Source organism: Phycomyces blakesleeanus (genome assembly GCF_001638985.1).
Source record: "Phycomyces blakesleeanus NRRL 1555(-) unplaced genomic scaffold PHYBLscaffold_3, whole genome shotgun sequence".
Lineage (NCBI taxonomy): Eukaryota > Fungi > Mucoromycota > Mucoromycetes > Mucorales > Phycomycetaceae > Phycomyces > Phycomyces blakesleeanus.
In genome coordinates, this window is record NW_017265136.1 from 2,594,990 (window position 1) to 2,615,367 (window position 20,378).

A 20,378-nucleotide genomic window follows, 5' to 3' on the forward strand; every position below is an offset into this window, starting at 1 on the left:
CACAACCCGATGCTGTTGACGTCAAGGTTCCTTTTTATGGAATACAAAGGATATAAAAGTACCGCGCCAAATACCAATTTTTTTACAATTTTTCTGGGATCCAGGATTCAATCGAGTTCTGAGAAGACATGTTGTTCTTCCACAGCAGCATATGGAAGACTCAAAGTTTTAACTATACTTTCTATTCCTGCTCACGTCACTGTGGCTGTTACACGGATAGAAAGGAGCATAATAAATATATGTTTCATTATCACAGAAATAAAATTGTTCTTTTGCTCTAGCTTTTTTATTTATTTATTTATCTACCAAATTGCTGATGATTTGCTTTCTACCAAGATTCATTTCATTTACAAGCTTACTCTTGTTAGTATTTTTTACTATTGTACTCGCCTGTGGTGATAAACCCTTTGTGCCTGACAGGCCTCCGGAGAGATGCGTTCGAATGGTTGTACCTTGGTATGTAGGACAAGCAGCCAAATATCTCTTTCTCTTTGTAAGAGTTATCATTACCATTAATTTACTGACATTGACCAAAAATTAAAAAGCCCTAAGAACTGCAGAAACTCTTGTATATACCCAGACCTTCCCTGTCCAATGTCTCATGAGCCGCGATGTCCACAGCCTGGGGATAAGCAATGTGCGCATGTGGCATGCATACTCTCACTACCTATCTGTCCCGAAGAATGTCCTGACAGTTGCCTTGTCAAAAGTAAGTCAGCCTCATCCATAATTTTAGCTTTAAATTGATTGTTCTTATTATATTAAAACAAATTATTGTCACCTTGATCCCCAGATCCACCCCAGCCGTGCTGTCCTACAGTGGGAACGCCTTACTGCCCCTGAGATATAAGTTTGAAATAAGCGAGAATTTTGTCAATAAAGAAAATTACTTCTCTAAAACAATTCTCATTTCAAACAAAACGTCTTAAAAATGTAGTAATATTGGTATACAGATGACCTGTAAAAATATTTTATATTTATCCAAAAATAAAATAACATAACATATAACTGGTACCTGCAGCTGACTTACATTTTTACACGCCTGTTCAATAGAATATTAATAAAAATTAGTCTTGACACAAATACAGGGATGTATTCATAACAGTAGATCAAGCATATTGTCAATACAGATAAATCATCATTTTTTTATTAATACCGTGTATTGTCCTTTTTATTTCTTCAAAGGCTAATAAAAAAACGTCATAAATGACAAGACTGAAAAATTATTATACAAATATTGCAAGTAAAATGTTCTTTATTATACCTTGAGCCGATGTTCAGTTTTGTACTTTCCGGCAGCTTGACCGGGATTTCAAAAACTCAACACCTAAGTAGAATATGCAGTAAAGCCAAATTTAACCATATATTTTTACGTTTTTATTTAACAACAACAACAACGATAATAAAATGAAGAAGCCATATCTAAAAATACAACAGATAACATCAAGTGCTTAGTGTCTGGTTCTAGAAGAGTAGTTACTTGTCTTTCAGATATTAAAATTTTGATGGTATAGAAAAAACTAGTATAACCGTCCGTTCTTATGTTATCTATATTACACTTAAATTGATTAAAACAAATATGCTTACACTATTAACTCCTAGTCAAAGTTACTATTGGTTGATGTATTAAAGCATAAACAAAAAAAATAATGGCTGGATTGGATGTAGGTAGGAGTTAGTTGAAGGGCATAAATCCACAAGCTACAGGTTGGTGACGACTACGCGTTTGAGCCTAAAACGCCAATAAATTTGGTTAATTATGCTTTCTTTCATTCGATCACTTGGTAATCGGGCCATCCATACAAGAATGACTCATTATGTGTCAATCGCAAACCAAAAAGTTCCCATTACTGGCAGTACTCCAGAGATTCTCAATAAAGTACTGAAATTTCAGCCATTTAAAGACTGGATCCAGACTTTTAACAAACAACCTAATGAAATGAACATTCATTCAATCGAAATACAAAGCACTGACATTTTCGGATCCTCAAAGCTTGGGTTTGTCAAGTTCAAAGCCGATGTTCGTTACAAGGAAACTGGAAAGAATGCACCAGGAATTGTATTTATGGTATTTTTTGAAAATATATCCGTTGCAATGACATTTGCATAAGCTTTATATGTTGTATAGAGAGGCGGGTCGGTGGCCGTATTGATTATTTTAAAATCTGAAGGCAAAAATACAGAAGACAAGGTGATATTGACGGTCCAGCCACGAATAGCGGTACCTTCACTTGAATTCCCAGAATTACCAGCGGGTATGCTGGATGGTTCTGGGCAATTTTCTGGAGTGGCAGCTAAAGAAATTGAAGAAGAAACAGGCGAGTTGAATAACTTCCTTTCTCCGTCCCTCATGTTCTTCGAGTATATAGAATATATAAATTAATATCTTGATGGTAAAAATTTAGGATTGATAATTAAAGACGATGAACTCATTGATTTAACTGAGCTGGCCTATGGCACTTCATGGCGAGGAGTATATCCTTCTGCTGGCGGGTCAGGTACTAGTGTTGATACGTTGAGCCTTTATGATTCAGTGTTAAGCATTAAATATTAACTTTAATATATCTAGATGAATTTCTGCGGTTGTTTGTTTGCCACAAAACACTATCACAGTCTGATATCAATGAATTAGAAGGAAAACTAACTGGTCTCAGAGACCATGGGGAAAATATCACTTTAAAGCTGGTAGATCTTAAAGATGCATGGAAATGTGCGCCTGACTCCAAGTTATTATCTACCTTAGCATTGTACGATGCTCTTAAACGGGAAAATCTTGTTTAAATATGTTTTGATATTAGTAGTAGAATTACATGTCATGTATATATATATTTAAATAACTATATTTATATGATTTTTGGTATAATTAAAGATAGATACTATTTTACATATTCATTGAATGTAAGGCCTCTATTTACAGATACATTAACAGAAAAAGCTTCTTTTAACCGACCCTGTCTTTATTGCTACAATAACACCGATAAATTGAAGCTTAAAGTAATGAGTTTCTTTATTTTATTTCAAATTTATTATATTTGTTGACACTTGAGGGTTTTTTACTCTACAAAAGCTAAAATGGAACTCGTATAATTAGCCCCTACTATAAACAGTAAAGTTTTTTTAGTACCAAATACCCGTGCATTGTCTTCTTATTCTCTTTGATAAAGCTAGAAGGCGAACAGGGCTTTATTTTCTATTGACTCGCTACTGATTGAGCTGTCTTGAATTTGTCCTTCTCTACACTTCTTTCTTGTATATTTGAAAGACCAACTTAATATTAATGTGGGGTATAAATCATTATCTGAATAAAAAAAACGCTGTATTTCAGTGTAGATTCCCCTGCTACTTTTGTTTATAATAAAATTATAAGCTATTGCATTATTACAATAAATCTAATATGTGTGCGATTTGTGTACGGCTGTATCCTAGATATTAGACTTTTGAAAAATAATTAGCAGATAGTAACAAGTGTTTGGCTACATAACTAACACTTTATCCAATTTTGGTGTATATGTGTATATGTGTGTATATGCTATTTTCACTAATGGTTTACATATAAATAACAATAATAATAATCTGTAGACAAAAAGACATTGACTCTAAGAGCTCAAAATAATAGCAATCTTAAGGGTATGGTGTTTCTTCGTTGGGTATGCCGCTCTCATTTTACCATGGCATCTTCCGTTCTCATATCTAATTCACCTGAGGAAGGCATATAGTAACAAAAAAAGCATGTCAAGCCGGAGTTTGTTTCCCCAAGGAGAACATCACTCTCCTTGCTACCATTGCTGCAAAAAGAAAAGCTCAAAAAAATTACCTTTAAACGCTGCTATTGAATGTACAGTAGATGCTGTGGTCATGTCCACGCAGACAGAAGTGAATAATACCCGCGTTACTCTTGCCAAGCAAATATCCCTTCTTTCTGTTCCAATTTGTGATCTAGTCAACAGTCATACAAGCACTTTGATTTTACCTGTCTTTAGCAAGCATGTACAATCCCTCAACAACCCTGAACTCTCCCGTAAAGATAAGACACCGCAAACAAAAATCGGAAAAATAGTTTTCACTTGCTCGAAGACTGCTACTTCACTGTTGACTGACCATACACAGGGTAGTACTACTCGCCATTAACCCAATAATTATATCGGCCCTTACCTTTGATGTCACTATTGAACCTCTCAATTGTAATGGCTTGACAAAAATAGTATACCCTACGCGTTACTTAGACCTTATTTGCGTCTTGTGCAAGACCTCCTCCGGTGTAATTGCTCTACAACAAGCATATGCATTCGCTTCATTATCTCACATTATACACAGTTCATTTTGTGCAGGAGGTTTTCCCTGAAAATATTGATGTGGCTAGGTCGCTCTTTCTCCTTTACTCTCTCTTGAGCTTATTCCGATTCTTAATGATGACCGAGCTGTATTTGCAAAGGTAATCTGTGTGCCTTCTAGCTTTGACCCTTTCTATGTTATTTTTCTATATGTTCCTTCCTCTCCTGCCTCTCGCCATGCTTTCTATTCTGGCTTACAATCTATTGCCACCCTAAGTAATCCCACCATCCGGGACCGATTATTCATCCTTGGCAATACTGACTTGGATCCTTATTTATTAATTGCCACGCCTCTCTCGAATCTACGCTACTTCCTACATTACTTTGCAGCTCTTCTATATACGCTATAGACTATACAGCTACCCCTTACTTTATGTCCTCCTCTATTACCAGCAATGGTGTCTAGTTTATTTCCCATATATAAACCGATCATTCTTTGTTTCAAACTAATATCTATCTCGGAATACCTGGCAAAGAGTGTGGATTATGGCGCCCTCATCATTCAGTTGTATCTAATCCCGCGTTTCTTTCCGCCCTCGACTTCCGTCCCTCCTCTTCAAATATTGCTTATATCATGTTTTAGTTGGCATTCTTACTTCTTTTCGGAAAGCATACCGGAGAACAATCTTTGATGACATGTCTTTTTTCCCTATCAATATAGTTGCTTTTGTGAATAAATTGCTACATTTTTTTCAGTCATTATATCTCATAGACTAGTTATCTATATCTATCTTATGATAATTCTACTTTCTTCTGTAATATTATTATTATTTTCTGTATTTCTTCCACTTTTTGTACTTGTTAGCTTACTACCTATCGCACAGGTATCCACCTCTTCTTTATAGAAGATAAGACCTGTTTCTATCCAACTTCATCGAGTTCTATCTCATAAATAAATAAACGTCCGTCCGCTAGGATAGTCGCAGATAAATTCTAGTTAACCAAAAAAAAAAAGTCAGCTTTGACTACGCTTCTAACAGGCTCTTTATACTAAAAACACATTTTTGCTCATAATTCTTGAAAGTATGCTTATGTATTATTTATATAGACCTAATTTACTTACACCTTTTTTTATTTCTAAAATACAAAATTATAAAATGCGCTGTTCTGCTTTTTCGATTTGAAAACTCTAATACAGGAATAAAAGAAAGACGAACATTTGTCTTTTTGTAGCCAGTGTCAATTTCTACCAGGAAACGCTAAAAACACGTTCTCGGACCAGACTCCGCTCATTATACTTTTTTTTGCAGACCAAACCAAACCTTGGCACAGCATTTCTTTCACTCGCAATGGCCACTGAAACAATCGATCACTTTTCTATTCTCCTCAACGGCGACACTGATGAATTTCTCCCTAGAGTTGAGGAAGTAAGTTTTTCCTAGAACATTTAAAGGAATTATTTTTTAACATTCATCATAGATTCTAAGAGAGATCTTTAATCGTTTCGACAAGGTAAGCTCAAGCTGTCCAATTCTTGGGTAAAAAAATCACAGCAGTCCTTAGTATCTTTTCCTTTTTTCTTTTATCTTCAAAAAAATTAAGGATAAAGACGGTGTGTGGAATACCAAGGAGATCCAGGATTTTGCAGAAGCTACCAATGGACGGCCTGTAAGTATCTTTAATTGAATAGCTGGAATAAGCATATATTAAATTATATTTTGTGATTTTAATTGTTTTTGTACATTTTGTATTTGATAGTTTGATGATTCAGTAATTGATGTAAGAAACAAAAATTAAACTAATAAAACAAGAATACATTGACTAATACAAATATTATTATTTTACAGGAAATTACAGAGTCGTTTGATGTTGATGAGAAGGACCAATTGACTTACAAGGGATTCTACCAAATGTACCATATCCAAACCCTCTCTGAACCTGAAGAAACTCTCAATGACTTTAAAAAGCGTAAGTTTATCAATTGGCTCAATAGGACTTGTATTCTTATACCATGTACAAATATATATACAGACGGTTATGACAATAATCTCGAATTGGTTACATCCCGAACACACGACGAAACCCCAAAAACCCCAAATGTAGCCGAAGAATAGGTCAATTGATGGGGCTAAATACTTTTTTTGGAACATAAAAGTATTACAATTGTGGCCTTTCCATTATTGAAACTTAAATGTATAAAATATAGATTTTCTTTTTTAGTATTAGCATAAGCAAAATAAACTACAAGTATCATTCAACATCTTTAAAACGGATTTGTCGGTCTTTAAATACCAGAAACTAGAAAGGTGGAGGAGAGCAATTGTCACGATGCGTGACAGCTAAAAGTCATCATTTTTTTTATTGAAGGCTTGGTGCTAAAGAAGTTGGACCAAATGGTCATTCAACCTTCTAACACAAAGTAAAACCCGTCGCCCATTACGGCAAAAAACCAGAATAAAAAACCTCCTCTACTTCTTTTTCTCGACCTCAAATTAATCCTCTACCAACATATAAAATCGCTATGCCCGGGTTTGCCCTTGAAGAACCCTTTCCCCTTGCTCGATTCCAGAACTCGATCGGATCTGCTCATTTGAGCAAGCATTTCGTCGTCGGCCTTACCAAACTTGAAACAGCCGCGATCCCAAGTGCTGAAAGTGAAGCTGATAATTTAGTTGAATCCGATCACATTGCCATTACTGTTCAAGGAGAGGGTGTTAAGCTTTACAGCGTATGTAAATCATATACACTTATTAAAGCTTACCAATAAGCAATTCTTATGAAAGTATTCTAAAGTATTTTAACAACTATGTATGTATAAACACATAAATCTATATATATATACTTTTATACTTTTATGTAGACTAGCGACCAAAAGTGCTTAAAGTCATGGACTACACCTCCTGGTATTGTGTTTGCTGAACCTGCCACTCATCGTGCAGGCGGCCGCGATGCTGATTCACTTGATTACACATATGCCCTGGTCGCAGCTGGCCCTGACGTTACCAAGGATGAAGAGAACAAAATTGTGTGGATGTGGAAAGATACTCATGGCGGAGAGGATGGTGATTCCTCCAAGATCTCCAAAAAGGTAAATAACTATGCAGGAACAAAAACCGATATACACACATATATATTCTGACAGCGGGCTGTTTACATGTATATAGTTTGAAACACGCATTCAGTCTATTCACATCTCGCCTACTATGACTTCTAATGTTATCCTCGTAAATGAAAACGGCTCAATCAACATTTATAGCAAGGATTTGGATCGTTTGACAGCAACCCACAAAGAATCTAGGTAATATACGTGATTCTTATATATATATATATATGCGTGAACTTACAAAGAATAAAACGCTGACCTTTTTTTCTTTTTCTTCAAAAAATAATAATAATAGCGAAGCTCGCGTTGTGTGGTCGAATGTCTTCGTTACTTCAAGTGCTCATGTCCGACCTTGCTGTATTCCTAATACCATGGTACCTGCTCTCTCAACTGTTGTAATGACCGTCAGCAATATAGAGGGGTCTGATATCTACACTGTACGCACATATTACATGAACGAAGAGCGCCGAAGTGTGGATTTGCTTGCAAAGATTGATATGAAGCATGCTGTAAGTATTATTGGTATTAATATTAATTATAAAAAAGGTTGGGGCTAGAAAACCCACGCATGATTAAAAAAATATTAATGTTTTATTTTGTAGGAGACACCTGTAGGCTTTACTTTTGATTCTGTTGACGGAAGAATGACAACCTTGGGATCTGCTGGTACTTGGGCTGTGTGGCGCATGTACATGAAACATGGTTCTGCAAACAAGATTGCTGTACATTTGACAAAGCATTTATCGGTCCAACTACAGGGCTATCGCTTCTATGACGAGACTCTTGGTGCAGTTTCTGCTGTTACCCCCCTCTCGGACAGCTATGTAGCTATGGTTGCATCACGAATTAAAAAGAGTAGGTTTTATATGAACGGCGTTGGAGTACTATAAGCTATGGGATCTTAATTCGATGTACCTTCTTAGATGCTGAACCTGAGCACGTTGTTAGTGTTTGGGACGTAAAGTATGGTACACTGCAAGCTGAACAAGTACTGAAAGTCACCGAGAAGAGTATTTCTTCCAAGGATAAGTGTGTTTACAATGTAAGTAACTCAAATTTTAAGCATAGAAGTATTTTCTTGTCTCATACGTTTTCTTTCTTTTATTTTAGATCTCTGTGCTTTCCAACTCCCATCTTGCAATCACTATATCCACTGTTGATATTAAGACTTCTAAGAGCGGAAAGAGCCAAAAATCTGTCACCAATGCCAAATCTGTGGTTATGATTTGCCCTTATTACTGCGAGCCTATGTCACTTATGGCTGCCATGGGAAAGATGCGATCTACTGTTGAGTTTCTCGGTGCCCAGCAGGATACTGCTGGTCTGATGAGAAGTGGCATGGACGCTGTTGGCCAATCAGTTTTCGTAAGTGCCCCACATAAAAGGATATTAAATGGTATAATATAAGCTTAAGTTTTACTTAAAATATGTCTATTCGCAAACAGCCCAATCGTCAAAAAGGAGATGCAGAATTTTACCGCAAATGGGTGACAAAGCAAGAAAGTGTTCAGGCAGAAGAAGATTTGGCAATGAAGAGCATTTTTGGAGAAGACTTGAACCAAGATGAATTTACAAAGGCCTTTATGGCATATGTCTTCCCTGACCAAATGGAGGAAGATACTTTGATTGATACTAAGACCATATTAGCACAAACTAAGGCTTACAGAAAGATTATGGCACCTTACCTGGCTCGCGATACTCGACCAAAATCGGAATCTGTAAGAATTAGCTGTTATAAAACTGAAAAAAAAGAATGAATCGAATATCTAACCGTGCATTATATAGCGTGAACTCTCCCATCGTCTCGTCTCAAGTGTAGTCAACAAATGTTTCTCTAAAGACGAGGAATTCTGGCCTATCAAAGTGATTTTATTCCTCTTAGCAAAGCGTCGTATTCGTAGTCACCTTGTCAAGGGAGGATTAATCTCTGCTCTTATTGAACGTAAAAAATGGGTAATACTTTATTGCTGAATATTACAAAACAAATATTGATATTGATTTGCGGATTTCTTATAGGCATTAATCCCTATTGTATTGGAACAAGTCAAGGATATCCCTGAAACTGACTTGGTCGTCTTGATCAAGGCTTTGATTAAGAACACTGAAGAAGAGCCAGCGATCTGGAAACCCTTGTTTTCCAGATACGTAAAGATGATTATTGACTCGCCCCGTAACGACATCTTTATGCAGCAGGCACTTAAGCAACTCACACCTACTGAACTTCCTTTCATACTTGATCTCCTACTCATTTGGCTGGAAAAAGATTCTCAACCTTTAACAGAACAACAAGAAGCTATCTATGCTAGAAATCCTGTCTCACTCGCAGTTGAAACACCTTTGCATAACAATACGCTTGAGATTACCAGTGCAATCTTAGACACTCATTTCCCCACTGTCATTCTCGAGACATCATTGTATGAAACCGTTCAAAAACTCGCAGCTATTGTAAAAGTAGAAGTTGATCTTGCTGATCAACTCGAACAGCTGCGCGGTGTACTGGGGCCATTTACACGCAAACACAAACACAAGGCTGCACGTCGGGCTGAAAAGAAGGATGAGATTGAGGATGAATCTATGGATGATGCTCTTGCTAGAAGCCGAAAGGCACATAAGGGCGGAAGATTTGGTGGAGAACAAGGAATACCTGTTTATAGAGTGGAAAGCTTCCGTTTTTAAAAGAAAAAGAAAAGAAAAAGAAAAAAATAAAAATAAAACACTGACAATCATCATCATTACTAATAAAAAGATCACATATGGCTTGCATCATTTAAATTACAAAAATAATAATAATAATAAAAGGTACTCTAGACTTTAAAACTACTCGAATGTTGGGATCTCATGCAAAAATAATACAACTTCATCATCTACATTTGTAATGTACTGAAAGTAAAAAAAAAATAGTCAGAAATTGTGCCTTGACGTGTGTCTTTATGGAATCATCATGTCTAGCTGCTGAAAGTGCTTCTGCTAATTTGTGCTTATACAAAGAAGTGCTAATCATTTTTCATTATTTTGTGACAAGTAAATTAAAATTTGATTATTTACATTTGTAATTTAAATTTATTAAAAAGAGCTTTTGTCACGCCGATCTAGAAAGCGTATAGATGACATGAAGCAGACCGCAGGCTCAATATGCTATTGAACTGTAAAATTTCTTAATTATCAATAAATCTGAGGTTGAATGCCGATTGATATGATGATATACAATTATCCCTGGCTAATATGGTGCGGCCTCCCCAAGGGGACGCTGATCCGATGTTGAAAAACCATGGTACATACCTTTCTGATCAATCTTTTGCTTTTAGATAATATTATTTTTGACATCGATATATTTAACATTTTGAAAAACGATTAGAATTTTAAAGTACATAGCCTTCTTTTTTTTTATATACATAATGGTTTTTAATTTTAAAATTAAATATGAATAATAGCAAAATGACATTGCCAAGCCTTAAAATTAATCACATAGTTTGTGTTTATTTTTGCTCTTTAAAAACATGGCGTTTATGATCCAACGGCACTAAATATTATTCCAGGGCATCACTTGTGCGTAAGATTTTATTTCTTGCATGAAATTGATTTAAACATGCCTCTTGAATAATTGGCCAAGTGACAGATAGTGCAGGAAATACGATCAGATCTTGAGTGATAACAAATTGTCGCAAGAATATATAAAGCCTCAAAAAACTTCAAAGTCCAAAAGTTCTTTATCTTTATTTATTTATTTATTTATTTTGGAAAAAATAGTTAAAAATAATAAATATGTTAGGAAAAGTCGTTACAGCTATGGCCTTGGGTGCTACAGTGGTTACTGCTCAACTCAGTAATAGTTCCATTTTCTCAATTCTGAACACATCGCAGCTTAGTCCTTCTTACAAGTTTGCCCAGTATCTCCAGTCTTCTCCTGATTTCCAGCCTGTGGTCGATCTCTTGTCTCAACCTGGAAACCTTACAGTTTTTATTCCTTCTGACGAAGCGCTGGACCAGGCTATCCAACTCGCCAATTCCACCAATTCCAACTCAACCACTGGGCATAATACTACATCCGGTGCCCACAACAGCACTAAGACTGGTACCGCCCATACTCGCATGATTGAAGAACTATACGTGGTTCGCCCGGACATTTTGCAACACCGCAATAATGTTATCCATGCAACCGAAACGAATGAAACCCAGGATAATTCCACTGAAACCAATTCCACTCAATGGACATCCCCATGGAACAGTACTCTTTTGAAAGACCAGAACTTTACTCTTATCGAATTGATTAAGTACCACATTGTCAACAATACTTTTGATTTGTCCGAAATTCCTGTCCAGGATAACCTCACCTATGTCGCCAATTCGATGGTCACCAATGAAACTGTAAATAAGTTTGAAAATGGCTTGCCTCTGGTTATTGACAGTAATACAACTATCATCAATAACACACTATGGAACACTACTTCATCAAGCAGCACTACACCAAGTAACACCCATATCTCTGTTGCTTCTTCCGGTGGCCAATCTTTCTACAATGTCACTGATTATAATAGCACCTTTGTCACTGTTCTGAACAATACTAGCAGTGGTAACAAAACTGCCAACAGTACCTATACTATCCCAGTTGGTTACAGAGTTGGAAATGGTGAAGTTACTGCTAATGTGCTCTTAAGAGATATTATTGCCTCGAACGGAAGACTTAATATTATTGACAAAGGTAATACACACACACATTAGACTTGCATAAATTACATGTTGCTAACTAAAATTAAAAACTCGCGCCTCTTTATTTTGCAGTCCTTGTGCCTCCCGTCTCTCCTACTAATGTTATTGACAACGTCACATCTACTTCTGACTTTAAGAAATTGTTTTTGCAGTACCCTCAAATTGCTGCTCAATTGAATTCCACCAATAACGTAAGCCTCTATTTTTATAATGCCGCTATTTTTGCTCTGCTTTGCTTATAACTATAAATGTTGTATAAATCTTGTTTAGTTTACTCTATTTGCACCGACCGATAAGGCTCTCAATGGGTTTGATTACAAGAAGTATGACAACCAGACCTTGATGAATTTGATGCAGACTCACGTCCTTGAAGGACTTTACTACACTACCAATTTCACTGAGGCCACTAGTGGTAACGGTACTGCCCAAGTGAGTGCCATGAATGGTGCCCAATTCCCTGTTACCGTCAGCAACAATGGCTCTGTTATCACTCGTACGTTTTTTCTTTATATACATTGATAACTCCCCGGCTAACAAATAACTTTTTAGTTAACAACACCGCTCACATTGTTAAAAGCAATGTACTGTTCAACAATGGTGTAATGCACTTGATTGACCAAGGTAAATATCATAGACTACTTTTAGATTATACAACTGGATTATCTTTATACTAACCCCAAATATATATCTATATATATATATATTTTAAAAAAAGTCCTTCAACCTCAGGCTCAAACCAACCAAACTCAAGCTACACAGCCTAGCCAGAACGCTCAGTCGAGCCAGAACGTTCAGCCCACTCAAAGCAATGGAAACGTTCAACCCAGCCAGACAGACGTAGTCCCCTCTAATACTGCTGACCCTAACCAACCTATGCAGCCCAGCCAGTCCAACCAAGATGATCAGCCTAGTCAGCCCAACCCAGAAACACCTCTTCCTCAGACATAATTACTAGAATCAATTTAATTACCTAAAATTCAAGTATAAGAGCTTACAAACCCTTTACACAATCTTAAATGAAATGTAATATATATATATATTTATATTTATATAAAGCTATATCTCTTTATTAAAAGAAAAAACGTTTTTCCCTGTTTGTATTGTTCCAAATGGTGGTATGATTTTATGTATATTTTTTTAAACTGTTTATTTTTTTAATGAGAAACTACAGAGTATAGCTTCTTTTACTCGTTTGTGAAGGTGGGCTTTCTCTTCTCTGTAAAAGCAGCCATGCCTTCTTTTTGATCAGCCTAAAAAAAGCAAAACATATATGAGTAAACCAGAAAAAGGGCAGTTTTGACTAGCATATAAAGCTGATATACGTACTGTGCCAAAGAGAGCCTGGAAGAAGATGCGCTCCCATCTGAGACCAGCATCCAGAGAAACATCGAAAGCTAATAAAAGTCCAATATTAAATTAATCCCGTATAAAAATAAAAAATATCCTTTTATCTCATCCACCATATAATGATAACTTACACTTGTTGATAGCCTCCTTGGCCATCTGGACTGAAGGCTGTCCCATGCTGGCAATCTTGGAAGCGGTTTTGACAGCTTCATCGACAAGCTGATCAGCGGGTACAACCTTGCTGACAAGGCCTACATAGTATGCATCACGCGTAAGTAAACGCTTTTGATTTATGTGGGTTTGTTCAATATAATCAGCATACCATACTGGAGAGCCTCGGTGGCATTAAGGTTGACAGAGCCAGTCAAAATGATTTCCATGGCCTTTGACTTTCCAACAGCCTTGACAAGACGCTGAGTTCCACCAGCACCTATAGATAATAAGGTCAAATGAATATAAGCTATACACTTTAACTTATTTCAATTACTTACCGGGAATGACACCCAATTTGATTTCGGGCTGACCAAAGATAGCCTTCTCGCCCGCGTAAATGATCTAAGCAAATTGTACACATTTTCCCCACGGTCAATCTACTTTCATAACACAAACACAAAGCTTTTGTACTACTTACGTCGCACATCATAGCCAACTCACAACCACCACCGAGCTAAAAAAATAAATAAATCAAAATCAGTAAAGGACCCTCACAGTTTGGTATGAATTTTCAACCGGAAGCGTGAGAAATTTAGCCAACTTACAGCGTAGCCGTTGACGGCGGCAATGATGGGCTTCTTGATCTCAGTCATTTCAGCCCAGTGACCCAAGAAGTTCTTCTTGTAGTTGTCAATGAAAGTGTTATCCTTCATTTCCTTGATATCGGCACCGGCTTAATATATAAAAAATAATCAACACTTCTGCCAATTTCTCTTACTCACCCCTACTTTGTATTTAATATTACTAACCAGCAAAAGCTTTTTCAGAGCCAGTAATGACCATGGCACCAATATCCTTGTCAGCATCAAAACTACGCAGAGCTTCGTTGATTTCGACAAACAACTGGCTGGAGAGAGCGTTGAGAGCCTTGGGACGGTTCAAGGTAATAAGGCCGACCTTTCCCTTAGTCTCAACCAAGATGTTATCGTATTGCTTGGGAGACTCGGTGGATGCAGCCTCTGGTTTACCAAAAAGAAAAAAAAAGTAGACGCATCAAATCCACGTTCGCGTGTTTTAAAAGGAAAAACTTTATGATACTGCATTCCTTTGATCGTTTTACTTACGTTTCAAGGCCAATCCAGTGCTGAATGTACGAGCAGCAGTCTGGGTAGAGAGGGGCTTGAGGATAGCGGAGCCAACGAGAGTTCTGAGCATAATGAAGTAAGAAGGAGAAAGGTGCTTTGTCTAGGGGACGCGCTTTTGCCCCAGGTTCTTAAAGCACTGACGGGGTTCCTATTTTTTTTTATATATTTTTATTTTATCCGATTTCACATGGAAAGATCAAAAATATTCCGCCCCTTTTCTCTTTTATATAATATTCATACAGTATTTGATGTGCCAGTTTGAAATACAAGCCAAAGGTACTCGTTAACATTTACAGAAATATCAGACTCTAGTATATGATATATTATATTACTTACAAGAGTATGAGCGTATAAAACTCAAATATTGCTCTCTATATATACGTGCGTGTGTGCAAAAAAAAAGCCATTCAAAGGCCGGGGTATCTAGAGTTCAAAGAAAATAAACCAATAGAAAAAGCCAGAGCTTACATAGACAAACACTGTCAAAATCATAAAGATTTTCAAATTTATTCCATTTTTATATGGTAATTCACATAGGATCCATAGAACCGTATAATACAGATACCTAAATTTTCTATTACATGTAGCTCAATTTATCAGGACAAGACTTGATATATTTTTTGTTGCTAGCTCCATCTTATTCAAGCTCAAGCCGAAAACAAAACTGTTGGATATTAGAGAATTAGGCATATTGCTTTTACTGTTTAATAAATAATAAAAAAAACAGAGAATTTGAGCCAGCCTGAAGGAATACACTTGAGACAGTTGGTTATTTGCCTGCATGTGTATACATACATAATATCCCTTGACATAAAAGTAAATAAATATGGCTTACAAAATAGTTTAAGGAGATTGATGTATATATGTATATGTAATGTTCTCAGAATAATAAGAGAAGTTTAACATATGACTTGCTATTTTCCATCTAGAAAATGCTTAATAGTCATCGATACAAAGTTGAAAGACGTTTTATACTATTTCCGGCTACTTTATTCAAACCTATGAGTTACAAAAAGTAATGCATATTTACAACTCTGTTCATATTAACGAAATCTGATCTACTATCACAAGGAACAGTAATACCTTATATACTATACACGTTTGTGTGTATGTTTCTACTGTCATAAGCTTTTATTGAAAATACAAGGGCTTAATAACTATCATTGTGATTTATTATTTTCTTGATTCTATAATCTTTTTAAATATGACATGCACAGAATGACCATCTACTTTGTTAATTGGAAAAGAAATATGTATGCTTAATATCATCATATATCCTGGTCTTTTTTTTTCTTTTAAAAAAAACTTAAAATATAACTTACTGCGAGATGTAAATTTGGAAACATCCGATTTTTCTGGCAAGAGTATTGATTTATTGACAGTCCAATAGCGTCAAGCACCAGGTGCCATTGAGATAATATACTGTAGAAACATGTAATATGCAAATATAAAACTAAGCAAAATAAATATTTAATCCATTTATTTGTTATCAGGAATAATGCCCCAAGGGGTATTGAGAAGGTTAAAAGCCATATACCTATATCGATAGTAATTTATTTTGAATTGACTGAGAGCTATAAAGGTTGACTGGATGCCACAATCAGAAAATTAAGTGTCGGTAGTATTCACTTACATTTTGGAATAGAAAAAGCACTACAGATAATAATGATATTGGCTTTCAAGGGCGTGTGTCCCAGTTCAAATCAGATCTTATCAATATGATATGTGTCCATAGCATGCTCTGACCTTCCACTAGGTGTTAAGGCTTATATTTCAAAAATCCCTTCTGCCGACAATGACTAAAACGCATTAAAAATATCAAGGGAATTTTCTTGTATACCCCAAGATATAAACGAATCTCTGTGAGGAGAAGAGTAATTTCACGAATTAGAAGTAATTATATAAGCGCAAGATCTTAAACCTGTATTAAAATCTTCTCATTTGTGATGCAAATACATTCATCACATCTTGGACGAGACCTAGTTATAGTAATAGATAGAGCTTTAGTACTTGATTAACTTTTTAATAAAAGACGTACTTTAAAAGGGTATGAAGTATATATAAGTTTATAGAAACTGTATATTTTTTTAAAAAAAACACGAGAAATCATATCAATATCCTAGGAGCGGAAAAGGAGAAGCATAATAACATGCCAGTATGATAGAACAGGCGGTTTGTGTCAAGTTAAGGAGTTGAGAAATGTAGATAGGCTAGGGTCTTATCAGACTAAATAAAGGTATGTGTCTTACAAGTATAACTACAAGTAAGTAAGTGAGTAAGGAAGGACGAACATTATAATTTACCCAAAGAGCCTACTGCCGATTGTAAAATAGAAATAAAGTAACAAATCAAACTGATTTTGAGAGGACTTTAGTATTTCAACCGAATTCATCGAGAGTGCCTGGGATAGTAAAAATAAGATCATTAATGTATTTATAAAAAGAAAGAACAAAAAAAAAATTCTGTTTAAAAGTATATTGTCCCAATTAATATAATGGAAAACGCACTGGCAATTTGGGTGAACGACCAACTGTAACTAAAACGGCCAAAGCTTAAAAGGAAGAATACTGAGTACGCTGACGGCTCAGACTGATAAATAATAATAAAGAAAGGTTTGTATCATATCAAGGTTTTACCTTAAGCAACTATCAAATAAATCATTATATTAGATTCCAAGTTACATGATGCTTTTTTTTTTCTATCAGAAAAAATAGTAATTACATACTGACTATTGAAGATGGCACCTAGCAGTTTCTGATATTAGCAAACTTGAACAACCGTTTCCCCATGGAAAGAGATGCTTACTTAATCACGACTCTTCACATAATTATTAAAAAAAAAAAGGTACAATATTGGGTATAACAGTACAGTGTCAATAAAACCAAAAAAGTATTGGATATATACGATGCTCAAGTATTCTAATACATACCAAGATGCTAGGAAAAGTGCATACCCCTCCCCCTCCAAAAAAAAACTTCTATATCAGCAAATCTTGCGAGGACTGAACGATAACAGTAACTCAATGTAAAGACGTATATAATTACAAAATAAAAATATTCTGTCTTCACTATTAACAATAGCTTGATGCTTAATAATAATATTTAGATCCTATTTTATGGGGTTAGATATTGTATTGTGTGCGATGTATTTAAAGGTAGCTTCAAAAACTTTAGCTTATTTAGTACTTTGCAAGGCTAGTAATAAAGCACCATCCTTTAGTAGGTCAAATAGATATGGTACAATAAAGCTAATTAGTTAGAGTAATTGGTAGAACTTCGGTTGAAATACAGAGTCAGGTATTAAATAGAAAAGAAAAATATTACCACACATAGGCACTTTCTTTAAAAAGCAAAATATCGACTGATAATGGAAGAAAATAAAAGAAAACGAAAAAATGAATGTAGATAAATACGATGAAAGGTATTGACATAAAGGTGGGGAAGTCTACATTAGATACACATATATTTAATTGCCTTATTAATCTTTACAATTTGAAAGGCGGAAGATATCTTATGTATCTATATATTCTTTAGCTATAGCTTAAAAGACAATCACTTGATAGCTAACACAGAGTCGAATTTATACAGTCAAAATTTCAGATGAGCAACCCACCTGCTTGTTAGTCTCATCATTTGATTTAGGGTTTCATTTCTTTTTCTTTTTCGAATAGGGTGACTATATATAATACAATAGAAAAAAAGGCAAAAACTGTTTCTTATGCCACCATTAATAAAATGCTTAAAAAATGGCCTACTAAATGTTTTTAAAATACCATACAAAGGCTTGGCTCGGGTACTTTACTATGTTCATGATTATTTTAGAAGCAATCATCTAAAAAGTCTTAAAATTTAAAGCCTGTTTTATATCTAATAAGAAATGGAAAATAAATACAGGTATTTTTTTTTAAAGAGATTAAAAGAAAAATAAAAATTGCGGCACATATCAGCATGAGACAAGCGAGATCTAGTCCTTGAGTACAAACAAACAAATCAGCTCATTGTATAATGGCTATTGTCTATAATGACGAACTTACTAGGAACCGATCTGGCATCATAATGGGTGCCACAAGTGTCCACACATATAGAGCATAGGATATCCAACTGGAAACAATCTTTATCCACACTGCAGCATATGTGTGCTCAATCTTCACAAGCTCCGTGGGCTGTGTTTCGACTACAATTTTATTCCTGTGACCTGTTTTAGGAATACTACTAATAAATCTTGATTGTTCAAATATTCACTCACCATCGAGTAATAAGTAGAGCTGCATACATCGCCGCAATAGCCATAATGAAATGAAAGAACGAATAACTATAAACTGTTCCTGAAAGCTCTTCTTGTTCATCGTATCGATCTAGATTAGATCGTGGTATTGTCCTGATATGAAAGTTAAAGGTCACATTTGTACAAACACATATCGAGTTTAGTTTTATTTTTAGCTTCATTTGAACTTTTAAGTATATCTTTTACTAGTTTACCCATGGTCAACCGACTGGACTAGATATTCGCGACTCGTTCCGCGTTCTCCGTCGTAGGGTATTTCTAGAATATTTATTGTAAAACAACAATCAATCGCGTACACTATTTGCAAATCCATTAATTGACTTTGAAATTACCTTGACTCCCTGAGCGAGTGGCTAAATAGACCAATATAGCAAAAGAAATTACAGTGCCAAGTACAACTGCTACTATCTCCAATCCTATTGATTGAGGACTGCAGCTTTCATCGTTACCCCGATTAGCTACTGCAGAAAATACTTGATATGTACAGTAAAATGTTACAATCGATGCTTGAGATAGCCCAGATTGGGGGCTAGCTTCTTGAATCGCAGGAAAAAAGCAAAGCAGGGTGACAAACAGAGTAAGGGCCAAGTTGAAGGATATGAGAAACAAATCAAGAGTGCACCCATTGGTTCCATAAAAGCCGTACAAGAGTCCTGTCAGGGTTGTCATTCCACTGAATTGACTCAAAGTTGTACCTTTAAATTATTATAATAAAAGTAGGTATTATTTGTCGTTTCGTAAATGTTCGTGTGCTCGTTTCAGTTTTCTATTCTTCTTCTTCTTACCAATTAACATGTATTTCCATCGGTTATTTTCAGATGCCATCAGTTTATCTAGACATATTTCTGTCCATGCTTGAGCAATATCCAGCAAAAGTAGAAGGCCAAAGATGATGAATAGGAAGGCACCAATCAAAGAAATGTAATTTCCCCACACAAATATAAATTCATTGGGAATAAAAATAGATCCTGTCACAAGTCCAAGCCAAAATATCACTTTAAACCCCCATCCACTACAATGATTCATTAGCTCTTTGTCTCTTGGCTAAGCGTTTCTTTGCTTTATTAATCTTACCCATTTTGAATCACCGCCCTTTTCTCTCGGCTGTCCCGTACTCCAAGTACCAATAATCCCAACAGCATATGAAAAATAACAATAGCAAAGCACACTTTGTGAGCCTATCATTAAAAATTAAACCAAGTCTTATTTATAATGTGTTTCACACACTCACAGCAACAACACCATAACATGCCGCGTCTTGACATTCCATATGAAGATATCCAAGCAAACGGCTCGAGAGCAAGTTGACAGCCCAGTCAGACATCATTAACCATGCAATCTATAGTTCTAAACTTAATTTAACTGTTT

The 20,378-nt window shown here is 35.6% G+C and overlaps 8 protein-coding genes across 8 annotated transcripts; 6 read left to right on the forward strand and 2 right to left on the reverse strand.

Annotated features, from left to right (window-relative positions):
• Positions 1-432: 432 nt before the first annotated feature.
• Positions 433-850, forward strand: PHYBLDRAFT_140974 (hypothetical protein; the record flags this gene model as incomplete). Its single annotated transcript, XM_018430497.1, has 3 exons — positions 433-460; positions 546-709; positions 794-850. The coding sequence occupies 3 exons, from the start codon at positions 433-435 to the stop codon at positions 848-850; spliced, it is 249 nt and encodes an 82-aa protein (XP_018296957.1).
• A 940-nt stretch (positions 851-1,790) lies between these two features.
• PHYBLDRAFT_185390 (hypothetical protein) lies at positions 1,791-2,891 on the forward strand. The gene is made up of 4 exons (XM_018439069.1): positions 1,791-2,068; positions 2,129-2,318; positions 2,406-2,498; positions 2,570-2,891. The coding sequence occupies exons 1-4, from the start codon at positions 1,808-1,810 to the stop codon at positions 2,779-2,781; spliced, it is 756 nt and encodes a 251-aa protein (XP_018296958.1). The 5' UTR covers positions 1,791-1,807; the 3' UTR covers positions 2,782-2,891.
• An 838-nt stretch (positions 2,892-3,729) lies between these two features.
• On the forward strand, positions 3,730-4,737 carry PHYBLDRAFT_140976 (hypothetical protein; the record flags this gene model as incomplete). The annotated part of the gene is made up of 4 exons (XM_018430498.1): positions 3,730-4,108; positions 4,224-4,258; positions 4,361-4,547; positions 4,682-4,737. 4 exons carry the CDS (start codon positions 3,730-3,732, stop codon positions 4,735-4,737), a joined length of 657 nt encoding a protein of 218 aa, XP_018296959.1.
• Positions 4,738-5,620: 883 nt separating this feature from the next.
• Positions 5,621-6,385, forward strand: PHYBLDRAFT_164015 (hypothetical protein; the record flags this gene model as incomplete). Its single annotated transcript, XM_018434920.1, has 6 exons — positions 5,621-5,698; positions 5,751-5,783; positions 5,874-5,939; positions 6,030-6,050; positions 6,119-6,239; positions 6,303-6,385. The coding sequence occupies 6 exons, from the start codon at positions 5,621-5,623 to the stop codon at positions 6,383-6,385; spliced, it is 402 nt and encodes a 133-aa protein (XP_018296960.1).
• A 407-nt stretch (positions 6,386-6,792) lies between these two features.
• PHYBLDRAFT_140978 (hypothetical protein) lies at positions 6,793-10,050 on the forward strand (the record flags this gene model as incomplete). The annotated part of the gene is made up of 10 exons (XM_018430499.1): positions 6,793-6,999; positions 7,132-7,359; positions 7,436-7,569; positions 7,670-7,883; positions 7,977-8,229; positions 8,298-8,416; positions 8,485-8,739; positions 8,820-9,092; positions 9,160-9,327; positions 9,391-10,050. The coding sequence occupies 10 exons, from the start codon at positions 6,793-6,795 to the stop codon at positions 10,048-10,050; spliced, it is 2,511 nt and encodes an 836-aa protein (XP_018296961.1).
• A 1,086-nt stretch (positions 10,051-11,136) lies between these two features.
• Positions 11,137-13,029, forward strand: PHYBLDRAFT_62315 (secreted cell-adhesion lipo protein; the record flags this gene model as incomplete). Its single annotated transcript, XM_018440954.1, has 5 exons — positions 11,137-12,073; positions 12,154-12,272; positions 12,352-12,574; positions 12,631-12,702; positions 12,797-13,029. 5 exons carry the CDS (start codon positions 11,137-11,139, stop codon positions 13,027-13,029), a joined length of 1,584 nt encoding a protein of 527 aa, XP_018296962.1.
• A 236-nt stretch (positions 13,030-13,265) lies between these two features.
• PHYBLDRAFT_107085 (hypothetical protein) lies at positions 13,266-14,592 on the reverse strand (the record flags this gene model as incomplete). Its single annotated transcript, XM_018427975.1, has 8 exons — positions 13,266-13,331; positions 13,408-13,475; positions 13,560-13,679; positions 13,751-13,858; positions 13,920-13,983; positions 14,060-14,095; positions 14,187-14,314; positions 14,391-14,592. Coding segments are annotated over 8 exons (792 nt in total), but the record flags the coding sequence as incomplete, so codon positions are not given.
• Positions 14,593-18,741: 4,149 nt separating this feature from the next.
• On the reverse strand, positions 18,742-20,334 carry PHYBLDRAFT_140981 (hypothetical protein; the record flags this gene model as incomplete). The annotated part of the gene is made up of 7 exons (XM_018430500.1): positions 18,742-18,913; positions 18,972-19,103; positions 19,205-19,268; positions 19,343-19,705; positions 19,796-20,022; positions 20,085-20,188; positions 20,242-20,334. 7 exons carry the CDS (start codon positions 20,332-20,334, stop codon positions 18,742-18,744), a joined length of 1,155 nt encoding a protein of 384 aa, XP_018296964.1.
• Between the last annotated feature and the right edge of the window lie 44 nt (positions 20,335-20,378).